Below are 21,722 nucleotides of genomic sequence, written 5' to 3' on the forward strand. Positions count from 1 at the left end.
GTAAGCATATAGCCTATTCGTCCCAGAATGATGATGATGATGGTTAGCTGCCCTTCTCTTCTTCTTTCCCTGCTCCTCCTTCTGCCTCCTGCCCCCCCCCCATTTCCACCTTCTGCTCTGGAATGTAATTAAATATTTGCAACCATAAAAGGCATGTCAATGAACTCTCCTATGACTCTACTCATCATCCTATGATTTCCCAGACAAAAATATTCTTTCTGGATACTTCTCCTCTGGATATGCTGCCTTCCACTGTTAGCATCTAGATTCTTTGAAGGCAGGGCCCATCCTGCATTTATATTTCAAGCACGGTGATTGGCAAGTGATAAAAATGCCAATTTTATTCATTCTCATCCGTTCACTCATTCACACAAGTTATTAAGTTACAGAGCCAGAATTCAAACCCAGGTCTTCTGACTCCAAATCCATCTCTCTTTCAACTACACTATAGCGCTTGAATAAGAAAATGTCTTTTCTAGTTGCCAGTGATAGATATAGCTGTCCACTAGATTCTTAATTATTTGAGAACTGATCATCCTCATCCTTAGCTTATTTTCTGTCTCTTTCTTTTTCACCCTTTAACTGCAGAGTGTGAATGGGCATGAAACTCAAACCAGTCAACTTAGTTATAGGAGAGTTCTCACAAAAGATGGGTCAGGTAATGAAGCTGAAACTCAAAACTCTGGGACAATCTGCCATTCAATTATCCCCACTAATTCTATTCCTCTGTAGCCACAGGCTGCATTCAAGGTTCACTTCAGCAAAGTTCACAGCAAAATTAAAAGCTAATTCTAGGGGGCAGCTCGGTGACTCAGTGGACTGAGAGCCAGATCTAGAGATGGAAGGTCCTAGGTTCCAATTTGGTCTTAAACACTTTCTAGCTGTATGTCCCTGGGCAAGTCACTTAACCCTCATTGCACAGACCTTATCATTCTTCTGCCTTGGAAGCAACATGTAGTATTGATTCTAATTTGGAAGGTAAGGGTTTAAAAAAACAAAACTAAACTAAACTAATTCTAACCAGCTTTGAATTTCACATATTCAGTTCAACTCAACAAAGTGCTTTGTCCAGGGTCATATTGATGCTAATTTTTAGAAGCCAAGTATATAAATGAAAAATGTCACATTCCTTGTCTTCAAGAAGCCTACAGTCTACCTAGGAAATGTGACCTCCACACTAATCTGGAGGAGACATCAAAATTTCACGTAGCTGGACAATCTTGCATCTTCTAACATTTTTCAAGCAGGAAATTTAACTCTTAACAAATTTTGCATTTAATAAAACTTTTCAAGCCATCAGGAGGCAGAAATGAATTTTCCCCAATGCCTGTTTCAGTCAGCTTTCATGTTTTCCTTACCTACTCGAAAGATCAAGTCATCTTCAATTGGATTCTCTTTTCTTTTTCCAGTGCTATACATGCTTGCGGGTCTTTTCACAGCCTTTTGCTTTACGTGACCACTTCCCGGAGATTTTACGCGCCTCTTGACACCTTCAGTGGTGGGAGACACATCTGCTGAACGGATGACTTTAAGTTTAAATGGGCTGCCTCGAATATGCTGGTCATAAAGTCGCAGGGAGAGGGTAAAATCTCCTTCCTTCTGTACAGTATACAAGAATTCATAAGTACCATTTTTATTGTCAAGTATTTCTCCATCTGCCACACTCCCATCAGGAGTACTCAGTTCAGCAGTGATATAGGCGTTCCCAGATTTACACAGCTCCCCATCTTTGTCCTTGGTTGTTATAGTAACTGACATAGGCTGTCCAATCACAGTCTGCCTCAGCCCTTCGCCCGTAGCAACTGTTTCAGAGGCCACAGCATTGGTGGTTAAAATAGTCCCCAGGTTGTGAATAGATTTCTTAAGTCCTTCAGTCTCTACAATGAAATCCAGCTGATCATTTTCCCGGGGCTGCAGGGGAAAGTCTTGATCGGCGAGTTCATTGAGCTTCTCACTCATCTGTTTCTTAACTAGCAAGACTTCTGTTTCGGTGCCATGGTTGAGGGCCTGAGCAGTAAAATTGCTGCAGCTTTTGATATTCTCCTGTCCCTCCAACAGAGTGTCCAATTGGGTCTGAAGGACCTGCGAGCAAAGCAAGATGCCTGATTAGTGACAGGATAAGTTTGGCCTTACAACTAGGAAGGAAACACATTTCCTCATCAGACAAGTCAAATGAGTTCAGCCCAAGAAGGGCTAAAGAGAAGCAGGAGGGCAGGAAGAGAAGGGCTTGCTTTGTGGTCCTGCCTTGGGCAGACAAAGATAAGGCTACAAAACCTGTTCGTTGAAGGGCTCTTACAATGTTTCATTGTATAGACAAACCTGTTGATGGCAAATTCCATTTTAAATGGGAAACTCTTCATAGAATGATAGGTTCATCAATGGAGAGCTGGAAGGAACCTTGACCCCTTGAGCCACATTTTAGTACAAATCCTTTATCTTCCACATGAGGAAACAGAGACCCATGGAGGATACGTGACTTGCCCAACATCACATGGACAAACTTAAAAGTAGTAGAGGACAGAATTTGAAAAGAAAGAAACACTCCAACCTCTTTACACTTCCACCACTCATTTCTCCCTAAATTACCTTCCATTCACACTATCTCTGTATTGGATGTACATAATTCTTTCCATGCCATCTCTCCTTTTTGAGGGAGAGCCCCTTGAGAACAGGATCTGGGAGTTTTTGTCTTTGTTTGTCCAATCAGCTCTTAGCAGACAGTTCTGTACACACAATCAATACTTAGAAGATGCTTGTTCTGTGATTGACCGGTCAATGTGAAGTCTTCTAAAATGCTAAATGCTCCTGAATCCTTGAAGGCACACATGCTTCTCCTCCTCCCATTTCCCTGCCCTTCGCCTGTTCCAAAGTACACGGGGTTTTGACGTGAGCAGGTGGTTAGCTCAGAACAAAGAGCTTGGCAAGCAGATGGATCCTCTTAACATCTGAAATACTCATTATTCCAGACCTTTCTTCTCACTACTGCAGTGATCAAAACAACCCAAAACTACACCAATGAAGAAGCCTTTGTGGGCCAGAAAGGCCACCTACTTTTTATTTCTGTTTTTGTTTGTAGACAAACTAGAACACATGGAGATGGCTTATCAATGTTCAGACTGAAGCGTATTTGTAGGGAATGATGTAGGCATTAGTGAGCAAACACTTCAGATGGGGCAGTCAAGTTTTAGAACTCTGAGGAATGGAATGATCTACCAGGATTCCAGAGGTCCAAAGAAGGCTTATCAGCATTCAACTCCTGCCAGAGAGGTGATGGACTTAAAACCCAGAATGAGATGCGTAAATTTAAACATGGTACCTGTGGAAATTTGTTTGGAGGGACTAGATATATTTATTGTGAGGGTGTTATTATTTCTCAAAATTGTTCCATTGTGAGGGGATAGTGGGAGGGAAAAAATAAATAAATGCTAATAAAAATAATTTAACAAGTGGTAGCCAAAAAAGAGGTCAATTTAGATTAAAGTGTAATCTAATTACTGAGCAACCAATTTTTCTTTTTATTTTATTGGTGGCATGTACATGTGTGTATTTGTGTACATTTATTTGGGTTGTGATTGTGTGTGTGTTGGGTGGGGAGAATGGAGCAGGACCATTTCTTATAAGTTGGTGCTTAAGGTCCCAGGTATCTACAAGTGCTAAAAGGGGGAAAACATCCGAGTGCTCATCTGGGGAGTTTATTATGTATATACAAAGTATAGCAGGCCCTTCAGTACCCATGAGGGGATCACTCTGTACTTCTGGATCCCAAGAAAGTAAACTCCTCACTCAGAGATCACATGCATTTACTTGAAAAACAAGGAAAAAAACCTCATTAAAAAAAAAATCAAAGACCTAATCACTTACTTTGTGTTTAAGGCCATAATTCACCTCCAGCTCCATCAGCAGCACACTCTTGCGCACATTTAAAGTCTTCTGGAGCTCATCAAAGGTGGAATGAATGTCATCTACAATGCTAGCCTTTTGGTTGGTTAACTGATGGATGATTTCCGATATGAAATGAAGTGCAGAGTCGATCTCTGGGAGCCTGGGGAAGAAAATCATGAAAGATTACATTTTGGAACTCAAAATTGTTGCCTTTAAAACTTTAAAGTTTTAAGGCAAGGGGGCAGCAAGGTGACTCAGTGGATTGAGAGCCACACCTGGAGTCAAATGGGAGATCCTGGGTTCAAATATGACCTCAGACACTTCCTACTTGTGTGATCCTGGGCAAGTCACTTAACCCCAGTTGCCTAGCCTTTACTGTTGTCCTGCCTTGGAACCAATACTAAGTATTGACTCTAAGTTGGAAGGTAAGAATTATAAAAAAAAGTTTTAAGGCAAAGATCCAGGACAGCTCCACCGAATTCACAGAAAGGCTATCCTATCCACTGCTATACATGGAGCAAACAGAGTCCAAATGCAGACAGAAACATGCCATTCCTCCCTTTCCTTCGATGAATTTTTCTTTTGTGTAAGCAACACATGACAAACAGGTAAATAAATATTATATGATAATATGTGTACAACCTATATCATATTACCTGACTTTGGGAGGAAGGAAGAATGATGGGAGGGAGGGGGAAAATATTTTTTCTGTGTGTAATTGAGAAAACAAAAAATTGATTTAAAAGAAAAAAAAGTCATGAGAAATTAAGGTGCCAAAAAGCAACTTATGTTGTGAGCTTTTTGAGGGTGGTAGCTTTCTTTTGTCCATTCTTGTATCTCTAGTACCTGGCACATTTACTGGCACTTAATGCATGTTTATTGATTAACAGCACTAAACTGTAACATAGCTAGTTCTCTAAACATGATACATAACAAAAAAAATCACTTCTATGTCTTTAACCATGACTGTACATAAAGAGCTTTGTAAAGTGTATCTAGCAATGTGAGTTGTAATTTTTGGGCAGTGGGGAGAGGTTTCCGGATCTTTGATTTTTTTTGGTATTGGGAACAATTAATGATGAAACTCATTCTACATTAGTTCTGAGCTCAAAAAAAAAACCTTTCTGCATACAGAGAGCAATTCATACAAAAGCAACACTTTAAAAACAAATGCCTTTGAAAGACTTAAGAACATTGATCAATGCACTGACCAACTACAATTCCAGAGGTCTCATATTGAAGAACAAAAGAATGGCGATGGAATCAAGATGCAGAATTACACGTATATTTTTGGAACTGGCCAATAGGCAAACTTGCTTTTTGCTTAAACATACCTATTTATTAAGAGTTCTCTCTGTGTCTCTCTCCCTCTCCACTTCCCATCCCTTCCCTTCCTTCCTTCCCTCCTTCCTTCCTTCTTTCTTACTTTGATTCCCCCCTCCTCCCCAAAATGAGAGTCCTGCTGTCTTCAATGTTGTTTGCCTTTACGGTATTGCAGGCATCATACAGATTGGTTCTTTGGTTCTTCTTACTCCATTATTGTTACTATATAGAGCTTTGAAGTTTAAAAAATGCTTTTATGTGTATAATTTCCTGTCAGCTTTACCTGTGAGGTAGGTGCTAGGGGTAGTATGATACTCATCTTACAGATAAGGAAACTAAGGCAAAGAATGGCTTAGTGACCCCACCATAAGGAAATAAACATGGGAAAAGCAGAACACAGCCTTAGTTCATTTCACTTTGATGAATCAGAACTCCAAAAAGGCAGCAGTGGTCAATGGTGGGTGTCAAGTCATAGCTTAAATGAGGCTGAACCCTGATGTGAATCCTTTGGTTCCCTTGATTGAATAGTTTCTATCTTGAAACATACTGAATAAATTGCTAACACTCCTGCTCATTACCCAACCAGGTTTGAGCTCAACACAGAGGACCTGCCTCAAACCAGCCAGTAGTTACAAAACCATGATCCACGGTTGTTCCTGTGAGCAGGAGTGAAATGGATGTTGTAATACCAGTTCCTCGAGGGGTAACATGACCCCACTAACCTACTTTGGATGAAAGTCCTGCTAAGATGGATGATGAGGTGAAACATCATCCTCGTGGCAGCGAATCAGAGAGGAAAAGTGAGACGTGGCTGCTTACCTTTTGTTGACAGCATCAAGCTGGACTTGGAGAGAAGCTTTATGTTGTTCGACCACATCCTTGAGGGGGACTGTGGGGTGTTCAGCATGTTCCCCTTCAGTGCATTCACGACACATGGCAGTCTCACAAGACTGGCAGTAAAATTCCATCACCTAAGAGGCACAAGAACACTTCCAAGTTGGACATGAGGAAGGATACAGTATTACCCTCTCCTCACTAGAGTGACATATATTTTCCTGAAAACAACAACAATAATTCACAATAAATGGCATAGAGAGCTGGATTTGGGAGTCGGTAAGCCTTGAGTTCAAACCCCATCTCAGCCATTTACTAGGTAAGCGATCTTGGACAATTCACTAATCTTCTATCTGCCTCATCTGTAAAATGGGGATAATAATAGCAATTATAACCTCAAAGGATCATTGTGAGGCCCAAATGAGATAATATATAATAAGCTGTAAAACTTTAAAAATAAAGGTTAGTTACTGTTGTTACACTATTTGAGGGTGTTGCTTTATTATTTGTTAATCTATATTTTAGGCCTTTTATATATCAAGTGCTATATATATGATTATTTAGTAGCTGCTTGGATTAGGGTTCCTTGGTCTTTCAGTGTTGCTTACCTTTACATAATTATGGGCTCAGTGCAAATTGTTCCTGTGGTTCTGCATACTTTATTGACATCTGTAAAGTGCTTTGGGGTTTCAAAGTGCTTTCTGTACATTATCTTCTTTAATCTTTGCAATGGCCCCTGGGAGGCATGATAACATATTATATGGTGCTTCCTATGTGAGAGATATGGTGCTAAGCACTTTACAATTATTATCTCATTTGATGCTCACAGCAATCCTGGATGAAAGTTAAGTAAACTACACTGATACAGCAAACACAGGGAGAGGTAATTAAAAGGTCCAGAACTTCCTGGAGAATCATTTTCCTAAACTGTTCAATCTTGCCAAGGTTGGAGATTTAGATAGAACTTTAATTAGGTTAAAGGGTTCCTACTCGAAGTCTGATTACCCTTCAAAATCCATCTTCCAGGAGGTCTGGGTTCTTTCTAAAGATTTTACTCAAATATGTAAATAAAAACAAATTTTAAATTAATTTTTAAAAATTAACAAAGAAAAAGAGTTTCCTCTCAGAAAGTAGTTAGTTAGACCACTGAGAAGTAGGGAAAGGAAGAGAAGAATTTTTATTTAATTATAATTTTTCCTAATTAGGGCATTATTTAATTAGAAGTCTACATACTGAGAAGGCCACCTTCATCCATTTCAAGTCTACAACAGACTCCAAGTCAGAGAAATATTTACTTCTAGCCTTCCAAGCATTGTGACATGCTGCCTCTCCATGTTTTTATATAGTATTTCCTAAATGTGAGCCTGTAACAGGCAATAACTGCTTCTTCTGGGGGCAAGCAGAACGAGATAAGATTACCACTAGTCAATGAACTGTCTCTCGGCATCATAGTGAGGTAAAATTTCCATTACAATCCTCTTTTGGAGGTTGTAGAATATTGTGCTTTATGCTGCTTAAAATGGACCACAGACTGGGGTTTGAATATCTTTTTGTTATGCAGACAGTGGATAGCATACATTTTATTTCTTGACAGACAAATTGGGGGCAGATCCTGGGCAGCAGAACTCCTTTTCCTTCTCATTCCATTAAAGAGATTCATTTGAATAAACTTCCTAATGAAAATATTGTTCACAGTAAGAGAGCCCTGGCAGATTTGGAAAAAAAGCTTTGCAGACAAGCAAAGATGTATTGGTACTTTTTCCTGGGCTCTTGCAAAAGGCATTCCTTTCTTGTTGAAAGCACCTGTCTCATCCCCCTAAAGCTTATAGGAGGACATTATATTTCCCAGGAGGCCCTAGGTCCCAAGGAATTATTGCTGATTGAATGAAAGCAGAATCCTACTTTGTCAAAGAGCTGATCTACTCCAGCATACAGTGATGAGAGTAGATGAGTGAGGGGAAGTGTTGGAAGAAGTAAGACATCAATGAGTATGAAAAAGACAAAATGGAGGCTTAAGAAAAGCAGTGAGACATGGGCTGATGGGGATGTTATTGGGGATGAAGACACTAAACGATAACTCTAGTCCAACTATTAATAATATGGAATTAGGTCTTAATCAATGATACATGTAAAACCCAGTGGAATTGTACATCAGCTAAGGGGGGGTAGGGGGGCTTGGGGAGAGGGAAAGAACATGTAACCATGGGAAAATATTCAAAATAAAATATAATTTAAAAAAAGAAAAGCAGTGAGAGAGTGGTTGAGAATTCTTGATTGGAGCAGAACATGTAGGTTCTGGATTCAGAAAAGCTTCATATTCTAGTAGTAGCAGTTTTTGAGCAGGGACCCCAAGGCTTTCTGCACTGAAATCTTTACATTTTGCCCCCATTGCCTCCTTTGAGACAATCACTGGCTATAAGACATCACCTGGTTTTCCCTTATAGGAGCTGGAAATCTTTGACAGAAATGAACCCCAAATTATTCTGGAGAGAAAGAATAAGAGACTGTCATCATAGGGCACAAGCTATGATTACTTTCTATTGTTTTGCTATTCATTTCTATCCCAAATAAATGTTTTACATTTCAATTCCAACTGTTGGCCTTTGTTTTCCCAACAGATGAGTCATTGAATATGAGATGTAAGCTAATTAGAGAAGATTCCAAGAGTTTGGGAATCTGAAAGGGGAGGAAATGAACCAGAAAGATCTATTTATGATTATTTTTTATTGTTCTTAATCTAACACAAACATGAATTTTCCATATACCAAAAAAGAATCGAAAAAGAAGAATCGTTATGTATAGCTTAAAAAAAAAGTATATACTGTACTCAGTTTGGTATGTTATCAAAGCAGTCTTCCTTGCGTGTACCCTTTAAAACCCCTTGATCCTTCTTGGCAAGGTCTAGGACTTTCCAATACCCCAGTCTCTTGGGAGGAAGTGGGAGAAGAGGGGGAAGTGAAGGAGGGCCCAGGAAAGGGTCAGACCAACAATGGGTATCAGTTTGGAGCTTAGTTAAGTGGTGGGGGTGGTAATAATATAGAACTTGGGGCTGGCAATGCCACTTCAGGAAGGAGACATTCCCTCTGGACACTGGCTATCTTTGGTGCCCCACATCCAAACTCTAATTACCCCACCTTCTTTATGGCTATTTTAAGAACTCCAGGTTACAAATATGGTCTGCAGGTCAGAAAGCAATTTAGGCCTTCCCAGGATACATTAATTTGGCTTCATTCCAAACCCAAGAACAATTTCTTCCTTTTGTTGTGGAAAATGGAGGAATTCAAAGCAGGCTAGAAACAAGAGGAACCAGAGGATGTCTCATGCAAAGGCCTTGGCAATAAGATGCAGGATGAATAGGCTTGGCAGAGTCCCAGGCTTTATTCCTGATCCAAACATCAAAGATGCTTTCTGCATTCTGCAACATCGGAAAACGTCTTTCCAAAAGCTGGCCCTAAGTGTGCTGTTTCTTTTGTAATTCAGTCAAATTGAGCACACTATCATCCTTTATATTTCTGTTCAAGTAAATTGATGTTATACTACTGGGACACCACCAACTCTACGCCAAAATTCAACAAGAGAGGTTTCAAGCAAAAAGAGTGCTCAGCCCTTTCTCCTTCTCTTGTTTAATTGGCAATGCTTCTTTATATGGAAGCAAAAAAATCCCAAAAGGGGGCTCCCGTTAACTAAGGAATGCTGAACAAATTTTGGTAGAAGAATATAAGGCAATATTATTGTGCCACAGGAAATGATCGCTATGAAGAATTATGAGAAATAATGGGAAATTTATATGAACGGATAGAGTTAAGTAAGCATAGGCAGAAAGATAACATAGACACTGATTATAATAATGTACACAAAAAGAGCAATAAAAAAGCAAAAAAAAGCATAGGCAGAAAGATAATATAGAAAATAATTATAATAATGTACACAAAAAGAGCAATAAAAAAACAAAAATAAAAAACAAAAAGAGCAAAAAACCCCAGAATAATTATTGTTGATGTTGATAGCCAATCTTGGTCATCTCAAGAAAGTAGTAAGAGATTACAGCTCTCTCCTCTAGTAGTATAGGGGGATAACAATGGATGGAGAACGTGGCATGCATTGTCAGATGTAGTCATTGTGTCAGTTGGTTTTACTCAGCTGTTTCTCTTATTTACAGGGGAGAGTTCAATGGAGATGAAGCTTAAGGTTAAAAAAGACTGTGTAGAAATCAAATAAAATTTTGAAAAATATTTCTGGCGCTTGTTAGAGGCCAAAAGAAAATTTGCTTTTGCATTTGTATTAAGTCATGTTCCAGTCCTCTGTATATATTAAATTATGATGATCTGGAACTACAGAAAGTTTTATGTAAAAATCACTTAGTATTTCAAAATTTTTAAAAAGTCATAAGCATTTTAGTTATCCTTAAAAATTTATAACCCACATTTTCCAAGAAAAAATGTAAAAACAATATTGAAAAAAAGGAGGGTTCTCCCTCTCACAGACAATTTCCCCTCTTGTCTCTGCGTGGGGGACTTTTGGGAATGTGTCCCTAGTGGATGTAGTGCCTAAGAGCCTGCCAGTGCTGGTTTGCCTCCAAAAGATGAATGCATTATTTCCAGTTTGCTCATACCCAGCAATTGTAAAATGCCTTCATTCACAATTGTTCTGGCTCACAATAATCCTGTGCTATCACTACCATGAGGGGCCCCAGTTTGCAGATGAAGGTCAAAGTCACAGAGAATTAAAGAGCTCTCCCCTGACAGGGCTCGGGTCATGCGTACCAGTGATGGCAAGCTGCTGCTCTGCTGCCCTGTCTCCCACAGAGCTAATAGGATTCCTGCCCATCATAGCCGGTGGGTGTGAGGAGGGGTGCAGAGAAAGGGAAGGAATTTCTTTTATCTCATCTTCACTGCACCTGCCCTGGTAGGGGGAGAGGCATAAACTTGTCCACCTGTGTCCTGGGACTACTGCCCAGACTCAATGGGGCATTTGGGAGTGGGGTGAGGGATGTGGCCACAATCTCACATGCCCTATTTTAGAAGTAGCCTCTTCTAGTACTTCTCTGAATTCTAAAGTGCTATATAAAAGCTAGCTAGCATTGTGATGATTCTTTCTTTGCTTTTTGAGTTATGACTGCTAAGAGCAATCTGATTAACAAGGCTATGGGAGGCAGCTGGGCAGCTCAGTGGATTGAGAGCCAGGCCTAGAGATGGGAGGTTCTAGGTTCAAATCCGTCCTCAGACAGTTCCCAGCCGTGTGACCCTGGGCAAGTCACTTGACCCCCATTGCCTACCCTTACCACTCTTCTAACTTGGAGCCAATACTGTATTGACTCCAAGATGGAAGGTGAGGGTTTAAAAAAACAAAAACAAAACAAAAAACAAGGCTATGAGACCGACAGACCTAGAGGCAGCATGGCCTCCTATGGTATAAAGAAAGAATCCATTGAAAATAATCTAGACCTGGGGAGGTGGGATAAAATAGAAGCCAATGATCTAAACAGGGTCTTGAGATCAAAAACCAAGTTCTCAATTTCTTCTCTCTCTAACCAATCTTCCTCATAGCTGCCAAATTGATGTTTTTGAATTCCAAGTCTGGCCATGTCAACCTCTTTCAGACATCATCAGTGGGTCTCCCTTGCCTTGAGGTTAAAACATACACTCTTCTGTTTGAACTTTAAAGCCTTTTATAATCCGGCTCCGGTAGACCTTTCTAGGCTTACTGCATAGGATTTCCCTTTGAAGATCCTATGGTCCAACCAAATTAGGCAGCTAGGTGGTCCTTGTACATGACATTCTATGCCTGGTGTTTGTTCTCTCTCCTCACTCTTATCCCACAGAATTCTAAGCTCCCTTCAAAGCCAAGCTCAGTTCTGACCTCTTCTATGTCCCCTTTTCAGATGTCCCTATAGTAGTGTTCTCTAGCTCTTGAAATTACTTTGCATTATTTTTATATGTATTTTGTGTTTCCTTATTAATGTATATGTTGCATCTCATTGCTAACCTTAGGAGAATTCAAAGACTTAGAGAACAAGGATTCCCCCCCCCCATTTTTTAAATCTAGTGCCTAGCCCACTGCTTTGAATATCTTTATTAAATATTAAAAAAAAATACCTTACCTTCCATCTTAGAATCAGTACTGTGTAATGATTCTGAGGCAGAAGCATGATAATGGCTAGATAATAGCATAGATATTGGCTAGATAATGATGGTGAACTTTTTAGAGCTCAGGTGCTGTGCCCCTTCCCAGACTGTGTGCCATGCCCTGTCCCCAGACCAAGTGCCATGAGCACCCTGCAGCCTGCCTTAATCCCGACAGGGGAGGGAGGAAGCGCTCCCATTGGGCTGCTGGGGCAGAGGGGCAGGTGTAGTGGAGAGGGGGAAGGGAGTAGCTCTGCCCAAGTCCCTCTGCCCTTCTAGTAATGAACTCTGGCAGGAAATGGGGCTCATGCCCACAGAGAGGGCTTTGGGTGCCTTCTTTGGCACACATGCCACAGGTTTGCTATTACAGAACTAGACAACAGGGGTTAAGTGACTTGCCAAAGGTCACCCAGCTAGGAAGTGTCCGAGGCCAGATTTGAATCCAGTCTCTAGACCCGGCTCTCAATCCACTAAGCCACCTAGCTGCCCCCCTTATTAAGTATTTATTGGGAAGACTTTTGGATGACATGAGCAACAAGAAGGAGAACTAGACATTTTCTCGATCTACACAACCTCTCCCAAAAAGAAGTTATATGCCAAAGATAAAGCAACTTTAGCTGTCTAAAATCCAGAAGAAGGTTAATTTGAAACTGATGCTTATTGACCTTAAGCTCACTCACTTCTTCCATTTCTTCTCATGCTACCAGCACTGAGGCTGCAATAGCAGGTTCAAGAACTGGACACATGGGCTTACAGCAAAACACAACCCTACACCCATCTTCCCTCCCTCTTTCCAGTGCCTGTGAAGACCCTGGCTCCAGATTGTGAGAGTCTGCTCTGCCATAACAGTTGGCACAGCCAACCCTATAGTATCAATGCTGCAAAGATCCGATAACCAGTGGAAATTAGCCCTTTAACACCAGGGGGCAGGTCTCTCAACTGTCAGTGCCAGGACATAGAATTGAGAAACAATCAGAGTGGGATAGGACACCAGGACTATACTAAGCCAGAGGAAAAGAGCTCAGTATCCAGTTGGGTCCAATTCTATCCATCCAAAAGTCATTTGGACCAGAAACTCAGGCTGGAGAACCATAAATTGCTCAGAGGGAGAGCAGGCCGATATGCTTTGAGATCCAGCTTCCAAGGAAACCACCATCATCAGAGGGGAGAGATCCAGAAAAAGATTTCAGGAAGAAGAAAACTCAAAGATTTTGAACATAAGCAGATAAACTGATAGGGAAAACATTAATCGCACAAGGAAATATGTGGCCTTTGGATCTTGTAAATTAGTCAAGGCAGCTATGAATAAACAATGTGAAACAAAGGAAAATGAGCTAGCACTTAAAGACACAAAAGACCCTATGGAATGTGAGGACAACATGGAACCATGACATGTTTCTAAGTGATTCAAAAGAGAAATGAGAATTATGAAAACAGAATTTACAGCTTGTACAGCAAAAATAATGGACAGAATAGAAAAACTGAAACCTGCAATGGCAAATCTCACCCAAGAAGCAAAAGAGAGAACAAGAGACTGGGAATGCAAATACACAGGAGTGAAGGACAACTTAGAAGAAACAATAAGCAATACTATTAAATGTAACTATCCTCACTGCACAAGCCAAACAGGCAGATCTCAAAGACAGTATACGGAGAGACAACCTAAAGATCATAGATCTCTCAGAACATGGTAAGACAAAAAAAAATCTCAGCACCATAAAATTATGATAATAATAAAAGCTAAGATTTAACATAGTGCTTTCTTTGTGCCAGGCACCTTTATAAATATTATCTTAGCTGATCCTCACAACAATCCTGGGAAATAGTTGCTAATATCTTCCTGATCTTACAGATAAGGAAACAGGCAAATAGAGTTCAAGTGACTTGCTTGTCACATAGTTTCTGAGGAAGGATTTGAACTCTGATCTTCCTGACTCTAGGCTCAGTGTTCTATCCACTAAATCACTTAGCCACAAGAACTGCCCAGAACTTCTGAGCATAGAAAATGAAATATCACTTGAAAGAGTACATAGATCAGTCCCAGAAAAAATACATGCTTGTTGAACTGAATTATTCTAGGTAGAAAAGTAGCCCTACTTATATTCAAATCTTGAGCATAATTTTAGCACCTACTTCTTTTCTTAGCCTCTTAGAATTTATTTGGACAAAAATATCATTGCATTTATAAAAGTAGGGACATAGACCGAGGCAGTTCTCCTAGGTTAGGGAATTCAAATCCAGGTCTTCCAAATACTCTAAATTCAGTCTCTTTCCACAAAATCTACTAAACCAGACCTCTAAAATTAGTTCCAGAGTTTAGTAATGAGTCATTCTGAATGAAAGTTATCCATTTTTTTTTTTTGGTTTTGTAGTCCTTGCACACACATACGGCAATTTAATAAATGTTTATTGGATTGGATTGGATTACAAGACTTCCTTTCTTTGTTGTGCAGAGACTCAAACAAGTAATTTACTTTTTCTGTTGGTTAGAGACTCAAAGAAGCTTAGATGCGTATAAAAGTTCATCTGTGTCCCTTAGTCGGCTTTTGTGAGGCACCGGGCTAACTAGGAGGGAACATGGCTGCCCTGTGGGCAGAGAACCCTTTGGGGCTATGTGTCTCTGCAAGGATAAGATTCTCATTTTCTACTTTTTATTCAGGCTGTGTACCAAGATAGTTTAATTAGAAGCTAGATAGCATCAGAGTACTTCAAAGGGATGGCAAGCTCTGGTCCCCATGTCCTAATCTGTATCATGACAGCAGTTTCCTGCTGGATTGTGAATGGCCCTGTTTTATTAACCTTCAGACTCGTGCATTGTGTTAAGTGATTTACCCTGGCAATTAGCTGTGGTGATCGATTCATCTGGGATGCAGCAGGGCAGATCTATTTTCATGTGGGTACATACAAGAGCCAGCTGCCTAGAAGCCACAGAGGCCCCCACTGCCCTCCTCAAGGAAACAACAGGAGAACTCAAATCATATGCGACTCATTTTTCAAAGGCTCTTGATGGCAAATAAAATTTTAGAATGTAAAGAACCCTGACACTCAAAAAAGACTTATGCAGCTTAACTGAGGATGGAGTTTATTCTTCTTCTGGGAAAGATCTCCTGTACCTCCAGGAGGTCTGAACTATTCAGACCGAGGTAGCTTGGATGGCAAATAATTATGGCATATGCTTTCTGGCATACTTTGGTAAATAATCAAATAAATGCTCATCTTAACTCATCTGAAGTTGAAACCTCTTACACTCTTCATAAAATGGCAAGCAAGGGATTCACAGCTTGAGGGAAACTCTGGGGACCCTTCATTTCTGGGATCCCTCTCTCCTTTTTCTCCTTTCTCTCCTTCTCTTGGCTTACTAGGGCTCCAGGAGATAGCAAAAGACGTCTTTTCAATTCTCTTTGACTCTTTCCCTCCCATTCTGCACTCTCTTCCTTATAAAGAACCAGGGAAGTAAATGAAGGCTGTCAATCTTAGCCATTCCCACATTGTTGCAATAATTTAAAATTTTAGCCTATAGAAATGTTTGTTCTCACTGAATTCCACTAGCCTTTTCCACTCAAATAGACATTGTGGAATAAGGGAAAAGTCACTGGCCTCAGAGTCAGGAGATCTTATGGGACCATATATGCAAATCACTTGTCTCTCCAATCCTCAGTTTCTTCAGCTGCAATATGGGTAGCATAGTTCTTGCTATGCCTACCTCAAAGGTTTAATTGTGAGGAAAGCACTTTGCCAACTTTAAAACTCCTTAGGAATATAATTTAATATTTGAAATTTCATATGTATTTCATACATTTACAGCACTTTGTGGTTTGCATACATTGTTTTACATGCATATGCTTATCACAGTATTCTACATACATAACCTCATTTGAACCTCCCAAAGACTCTACAAGGTATTATATTTATATTATATTATTATATGCATTTTATAAATGAGGAAACTGAGGCTCAGAGATTGTAAGTGATTGTTTAGGGCAGTGATTCCCAAAGTGGGCGTTACCGCTCCCGGGTGGGTGCTGCAGCGATCCAGGGAGGCGGTGATGGCCACACTTTTTTTTTGTATTACATTATATTCTGAGTTCAATAAATAGTTTCATAATTTCCAGGGCACTAAGTAATATTTTTTCTGGAAAGGGGCGGTAGGCCAAAAAAGTTTGGGAACCACTGGTTTAGGGTCTCACAGCTAATAAGCTAATAAATAATAATAAGCTTATTATTATTAGCTTGCTAATAAACTAATAATAATATCTCTAAGTCCAATCCTCTATTGATAGAGCCAAGGAATGGATATCCCACCAGATGGTGAAGAACAAGCTAAGTACTAGAATATTTTTTCTACTTTTCAACAACAGCTATTACTTTTCCAGAGCAAACGGTCTTAATTTCTTATAAGACCTGGGCCAGTTATGAAGCAGATTCATTCATTTGTTTTTATCATCTGCCCTTTTCATTTGTATGTGTTTGCTTCATATTAACTGCTCAGTCACATGCAGGCATGGAATAATGATTAACAACAGAATTACAGGAGGGCTGTGGCCTGGACTTCTGGGACTGGGATTATCAAGGCTACATGAAAAAGGATTCTAGCAAACTCCCAGGAGAAAAGTGAGCTCTAGCTCTCTAGGAAGCACAGACTCTTCCCTGACCTTTATTTTACCTATGCTTCCAATTTTGAGGATTCAATCATAAGCCTAAAGGCCAGGATGCCGGTGGATCAGAAGACAGGGAATGTGGGCTCAGGTGTGTGACCGTGGCCAGGAGACTTTATGTTTCTTAGGTCCCCTTGAATCATCTGTAAAAGGGGGACACCTGTAGCACCTACAAAACAAGGCCACAGGCAGTAAAGGAGGTAAAATGTCTGAAGTACTATAAGACAACTATTCCTCTTATTTTTTAATTGTATTTTTTTTAAGTATTTTTCCGTGGTTACATACCTTCCTCTCCTCTTCCATTCCCCCATCCCAGAATTTATAAGTAATCCCATTGGGTTATACATGTATTATCACTCAATACCTATTTCCATATGTTCCTCTTATTGGGAGTGAAATATGGGCCAGAATGGATGACATGCTTTCTCTCTGTGCCCAGAAATCCTTAGTGGAAGAGAGGATGGCAGAAGATTTGATTCTATCTTGCTTGTGAGTCTGTGAGTTAGGTTGGAATGGGGCAAGAAAGCCTGAAAAAGTAGAGAGACTTTTTGCAAAGAGCACTGGACTTGGAATCGGGGATTGGGGTTTGAACCCTAGATCTGCAGGTTACTACAGCATGACCTGGAGCATTTCCTCTCTCTGGGCCATAGGTCCCTCATTTGTAAAATGAAGGGAATGGACTCAATGAGCTATAAGGTCCATCCTATTATAGACACACATGTGTATATGTATATAATATGTTTACATGTATACCTATAAAAATTCAGAGCTTATATAAGTACACAAATGCTCACGTAGAAGTACTTACATGATTTTTGAATTGGAGGATAAAATTAAATCTCCTCACTTTGGCCTTTAAATCCTTTCCCAGTCTAATTCCAATCTATCTTTCCGGATTTATTTCAGATTAACCCCCTCCCACATTCTACTTTCCAGGCACACCAGTCTATTTTCCCCTACCTCATACATAACCTTTCATCTCCTCCCTCCATGTTTGGAATGCTCTCTTCACTTCTTAGAATCCCAGGCTTCATCCAAGGATCAGCATCACCCTTTCCTCCTCTGATTATTTTGTCTTTACTTGGTACATATGCTGTGCTTACTTATCTGTTTACATCAATCCCTCCAGTAGAACAGAAGCTACAAAAATTTTAATTTTTGTTTTTGCATGCCCAGTCTCTAGCATAGTGCCTGGCATGGTGCCTCTGGAGTTTGAAGATGTGGGTTCAGTTTCTGCTTCTGATACAACCTCTATGACTGGGCAAGTCACATAAAAAGCCCAGGAAGGCCTCAGTTTTCCCATGTGTAAAAAAGAGAGTAGTTGACCTAGATAGCCTATAGGGCTCCTGCCAGCTTTAGAGCTAGCAACTAATATAGGAATTTATTAATAAATACTTATGAATCAATCTAAATTATCAGATACCAAGAGAGAAAAAGGAGAAAATTAGTTAGAAACCTTTGAAGTATATAGAAAAGGATGTGTGCGTGTTTTAAAAAAAGCAAGAATTTCTAATTAATCTAAGATGTTGGCTCAGGAATATGCAACGTTTCTTTTGCTAAATGAGATGAACAGGATTTGTGGGCGTAGGCCATAGATTTTCCATCCTTTGGCTTGCTGCCTGGATTCAATTTAACCTTCTATAGTCTTTCTAGATTCTGTGTACTTCCTGGTGTTTTCTTTTAATTCCAACATCCCACAGTCTGTGAATGTTTGTCACCTTCTCTACATTCCTGGGAGTATGTTATCGCCAATCACTCCTTCTGCCGAAGTCACTTTCTTGACATTGGATGCATTTTAAGATTTCTTTTACATAAAACAGACACATATTGCTGCTGGCTTCTATGTATTCTCAACTAGAATCAAAACAACGTCTTTGAAATTGGCAGCACTGCACGGGCTAAGAGCTGTGTATATTATTAATCTAATCCTTTCAGGCTTATGAAGTCTTTTCCTCATAACTCTAAGAGGCAGGCACTACTTTCATTTCCATTCTTAAAAGTGGGAAGAGAAGAGAGTACAGACAGCTAGAATCCATTCTCATCCAGGTCTATACTGACTAAAACTGGAGTAAAATGACCAAATCTGCATCATCAAGCTTATAGCTTGACTTTTCTCAGCCTGGTTTTAGGATCTTCTATTGACACATACTTCCATCATTCACAGGATTTCCACAGGATCACAGATTTAGGAGCCTTGGAGACCACAAAGTCATAATCCTCTCATTTTACACTTGAGGAAACTGAGGCAATAATCTATTATGCTGCTCAGCAATTCAACATAGTACAGTTGTGTGACTTGGGAAAGGGGAGGAAAGATGAAGATGAAAAAGGAAATATAGTGGAGTAGAAAGAATGCTGAACTGATTTTGAAACCCAGTCCTGCTTCTCTTCTTTATATGACCTGGGATAAAACACCTAAACTTTTTGGGATCGATTTATCTATCTATAAAATGAGGTTGACTATGGCAACCTGGTTTCTTCTAGCTTTAAATCTGACTCAATGGTAGTCTATGATGATTCAGAAAGGTTTTGGAATAGGGGAAAAAGAAGGCCATGATCTTTTTGGGTCAGATCCCAGTATTGATTCCAGACTATGTGAACCCAAAGTCTTTGGAGACTCTGAATGGGCTACAAAAGTCATTACTGAAGTCCTTTAAATCAATTAAAGTCCTTTTGTAATGCTTCATCATGGTCACTAGGTGGCACAATGGATACAAAACTGTGCCTAGAATCAGGAAGATCCAAGTTCAAATCCAGCCTCAGATCCTGACCACTACTACTACTATTACCTACTACTACGGCACCTCTTGTCTATTCAAGTTTTCTCAAAGTAAAATTGTGGTAATATCAGCACCTACTTCCAGAACAGCTTGAGAATCAAATGAGAATAGTTCTAAAGTTCTTAGCATAACACCTGATACACAATAGGCACTTAATAACTTAATAAATAAATAATAATATCTCCAAATAAATACTTGTCTTAATCTTTTTTAAAAAACCTTACCTTCTACCTTAGAATCGATACTTTGTATTGGTTCCAAGACAGAACAATAAAGGCTAGGCAATGGAGGTTAAATGACTTGCCCAGGGCCACACAGCTAAGAAGTGTCTGAGGCCACATTTGAACCTAGGACCTCCCATGTCTAGGCCTGGCTCTCAATCCACTGAGCTCCTTAGCTGCCCCCTCCCTTAATCTTTTTTTTTTTTAAACCTTCTGTCTTGGAGTCAATACTGTGTATTAGCTCTAAGGCAGAAGAGTGGTAAGGGTGGGCAATGGAGGTTAAGTGACTTGCCTAGGGTCACACAGCTAGGAAGTGTCTGAGGCCATATTTGAACCTATGACCTCCCGTGTCTAGGTCTGGCTCTCAATCTACTGAGCCACCCAGCTTTCCCCCCTCTCCCCCCCCCAATCTTAATGTGGAGTTGACCCTGGGTTCTTGGGTTCTTGAACGTGGAAGTTCTAGCAGCAGCAGCATCACCACGAGCATGTTATCTCATTTGATTTTCACAATTACCTTAAGAGGTGAGGAAATTGAAGTTGGGAGAGCTTACATGATTCACCTAGGATCACACAGGTGGTAGATATCTGAGGCAGAATTTGAACTCAAATATTCCTGGCTCTAAGTCCAGCACTCTATCCAATCCATTGTGCCACCTAGCAGACACAACCTAGAAAGGCTTTGATTATGGGAAGTAATGCACTAGTTAAATGCTGAAAGGCTTGTCAACAAAGAATTTACCACAAGGTAATAAATTTTAGGTGGGGTGGAAGGGGAGAGGAGGATTATTAAAAAAGGTTTTCAAAAGCATGGAAGAGTTATAATATGTATCAACAGAAGAAACAACCACCCTTACAGCACTTATCCTTTTGAAGCTGAACAGACATGTCCTAATATCCTGGTGATCTATATATCACTGGTCCAAATTTTCTTGTCCTTTGAAAAAGTTTCATATTTTCCCATTTAAAAGACATGACAAAATGGAACTATTCCTTGAAAGGTATGCGATCTACAACTCAATTCAGATGATTTCAACAAATTATTATTGTGTTGGTTCACTATTTATAATGAAGAAACAATAGATGCTTTAAAAAAAGATTAGGGATGTAACAATGATGTCTATTGTTACTATTATGTTACATGGTTCTGAAAATGTTGCCTATAGAGATAAAGTATAAAATTGTGGGAATAAGGACTGGAGAAGAAGAGGCAAAATCCTCATTCTGGGCAGATATGTGGATTTACTGAGATTATAATTGCAATTAATTATAAAAACTAATTGAAACAGTTAATAACTTCAGAAAAGTAGCAGGGCATAAAATAAACCTACACAAATCATCAAGCTTTCCTTATAACAAAACCTAGCAGTATGAAACAGAAAAATAATTTCCTTTCAAGATAATTGTAAAATTAATTAAAAATAAACAGGGTGAATAATGTGTGCCAATCTTTGAAGACACATTTAGGACATAAAGATAAAATGCAAAACATTTTTAAAGAAATAAAGAGCTTAAATAATTAGAGACTTTTTCATTGTTCAGAGGCAATATGACACAGTGGATAAAGAACCAATAAGACTTGAGTTTAAGTCCTGCCTCTTAGACACCTATTAGATTTGTTAATCTGGTAAATTGCTTAATCCCTTATTGCTCTAGGCCAGTAATGGCAAACCTTTTAGAACCTTTTAGACACTGTGTACCCTGCTTTGCCCTCCCAGACTGGATGCCATGCCCTGCCTCCCTCAGAGACTGAGTGCCCCCCCCCTTACTCCAGACATGGGACGGAGAAAGGGAGCAAATAAATACTTTCATTGGGTTACTGGGCAGAGGGGCAGGGAGGTTCGGTGGAAAGGAGGAAGGGAGCAGCTCTACCAGAGTCCCTCTGCCTTTCTAGTAACTAACTCTGGT

General features: G+C 39.8%; 1 protein-coding gene across 4 annotated transcripts in view; it reads right to left on the minus strand.

Moving 5' to 3' along the window:
• Positions 1-21,722, minus strand: part of TRIM2 (tripartite motif containing 2) — a 55,606-nt gene that overhangs the window by 26,838 nt on the left and 7,046 nt on the right. For 2 of the 4 annotated variants that reach the window (XM_044682392.1, XM_044682391.1), the window contains exons 3-5: positions 6,025-6,176; positions 3,862-4,042; positions 1,359-2,082 (exon numbers count right to left, since the gene is read on the minus strand). In XM_044682392.1, coding sequence (XP_044538327.1) covers positions 1,359-2,082; positions 3,862-4,042; positions 6,025-6,176 — 1,057 coding nt within the window. The remainder of the gene's footprint in view (positions 1-1,358; positions 2,083-3,861; positions 4,043-6,024; positions 6,177-21,722) is intronic. The other 2 variants (XM_044682393.1, XM_044682394.1) reach the window with 2 other exon arrangements.

The sequence above is a fragment of the Gracilinanus agilis genome, chromosome 6, assembly GCF_016433145.1.
Source record: "Gracilinanus agilis isolate LMUSP501 chromosome 6, AgileGrace, whole genome shotgun sequence".
In the NCBI taxonomy this organism is placed as follows: domain Eukaryota; kingdom Metazoa; phylum Chordata; class Mammalia; order Didelphimorphia; family Didelphidae; genus Gracilinanus; species Gracilinanus agilis.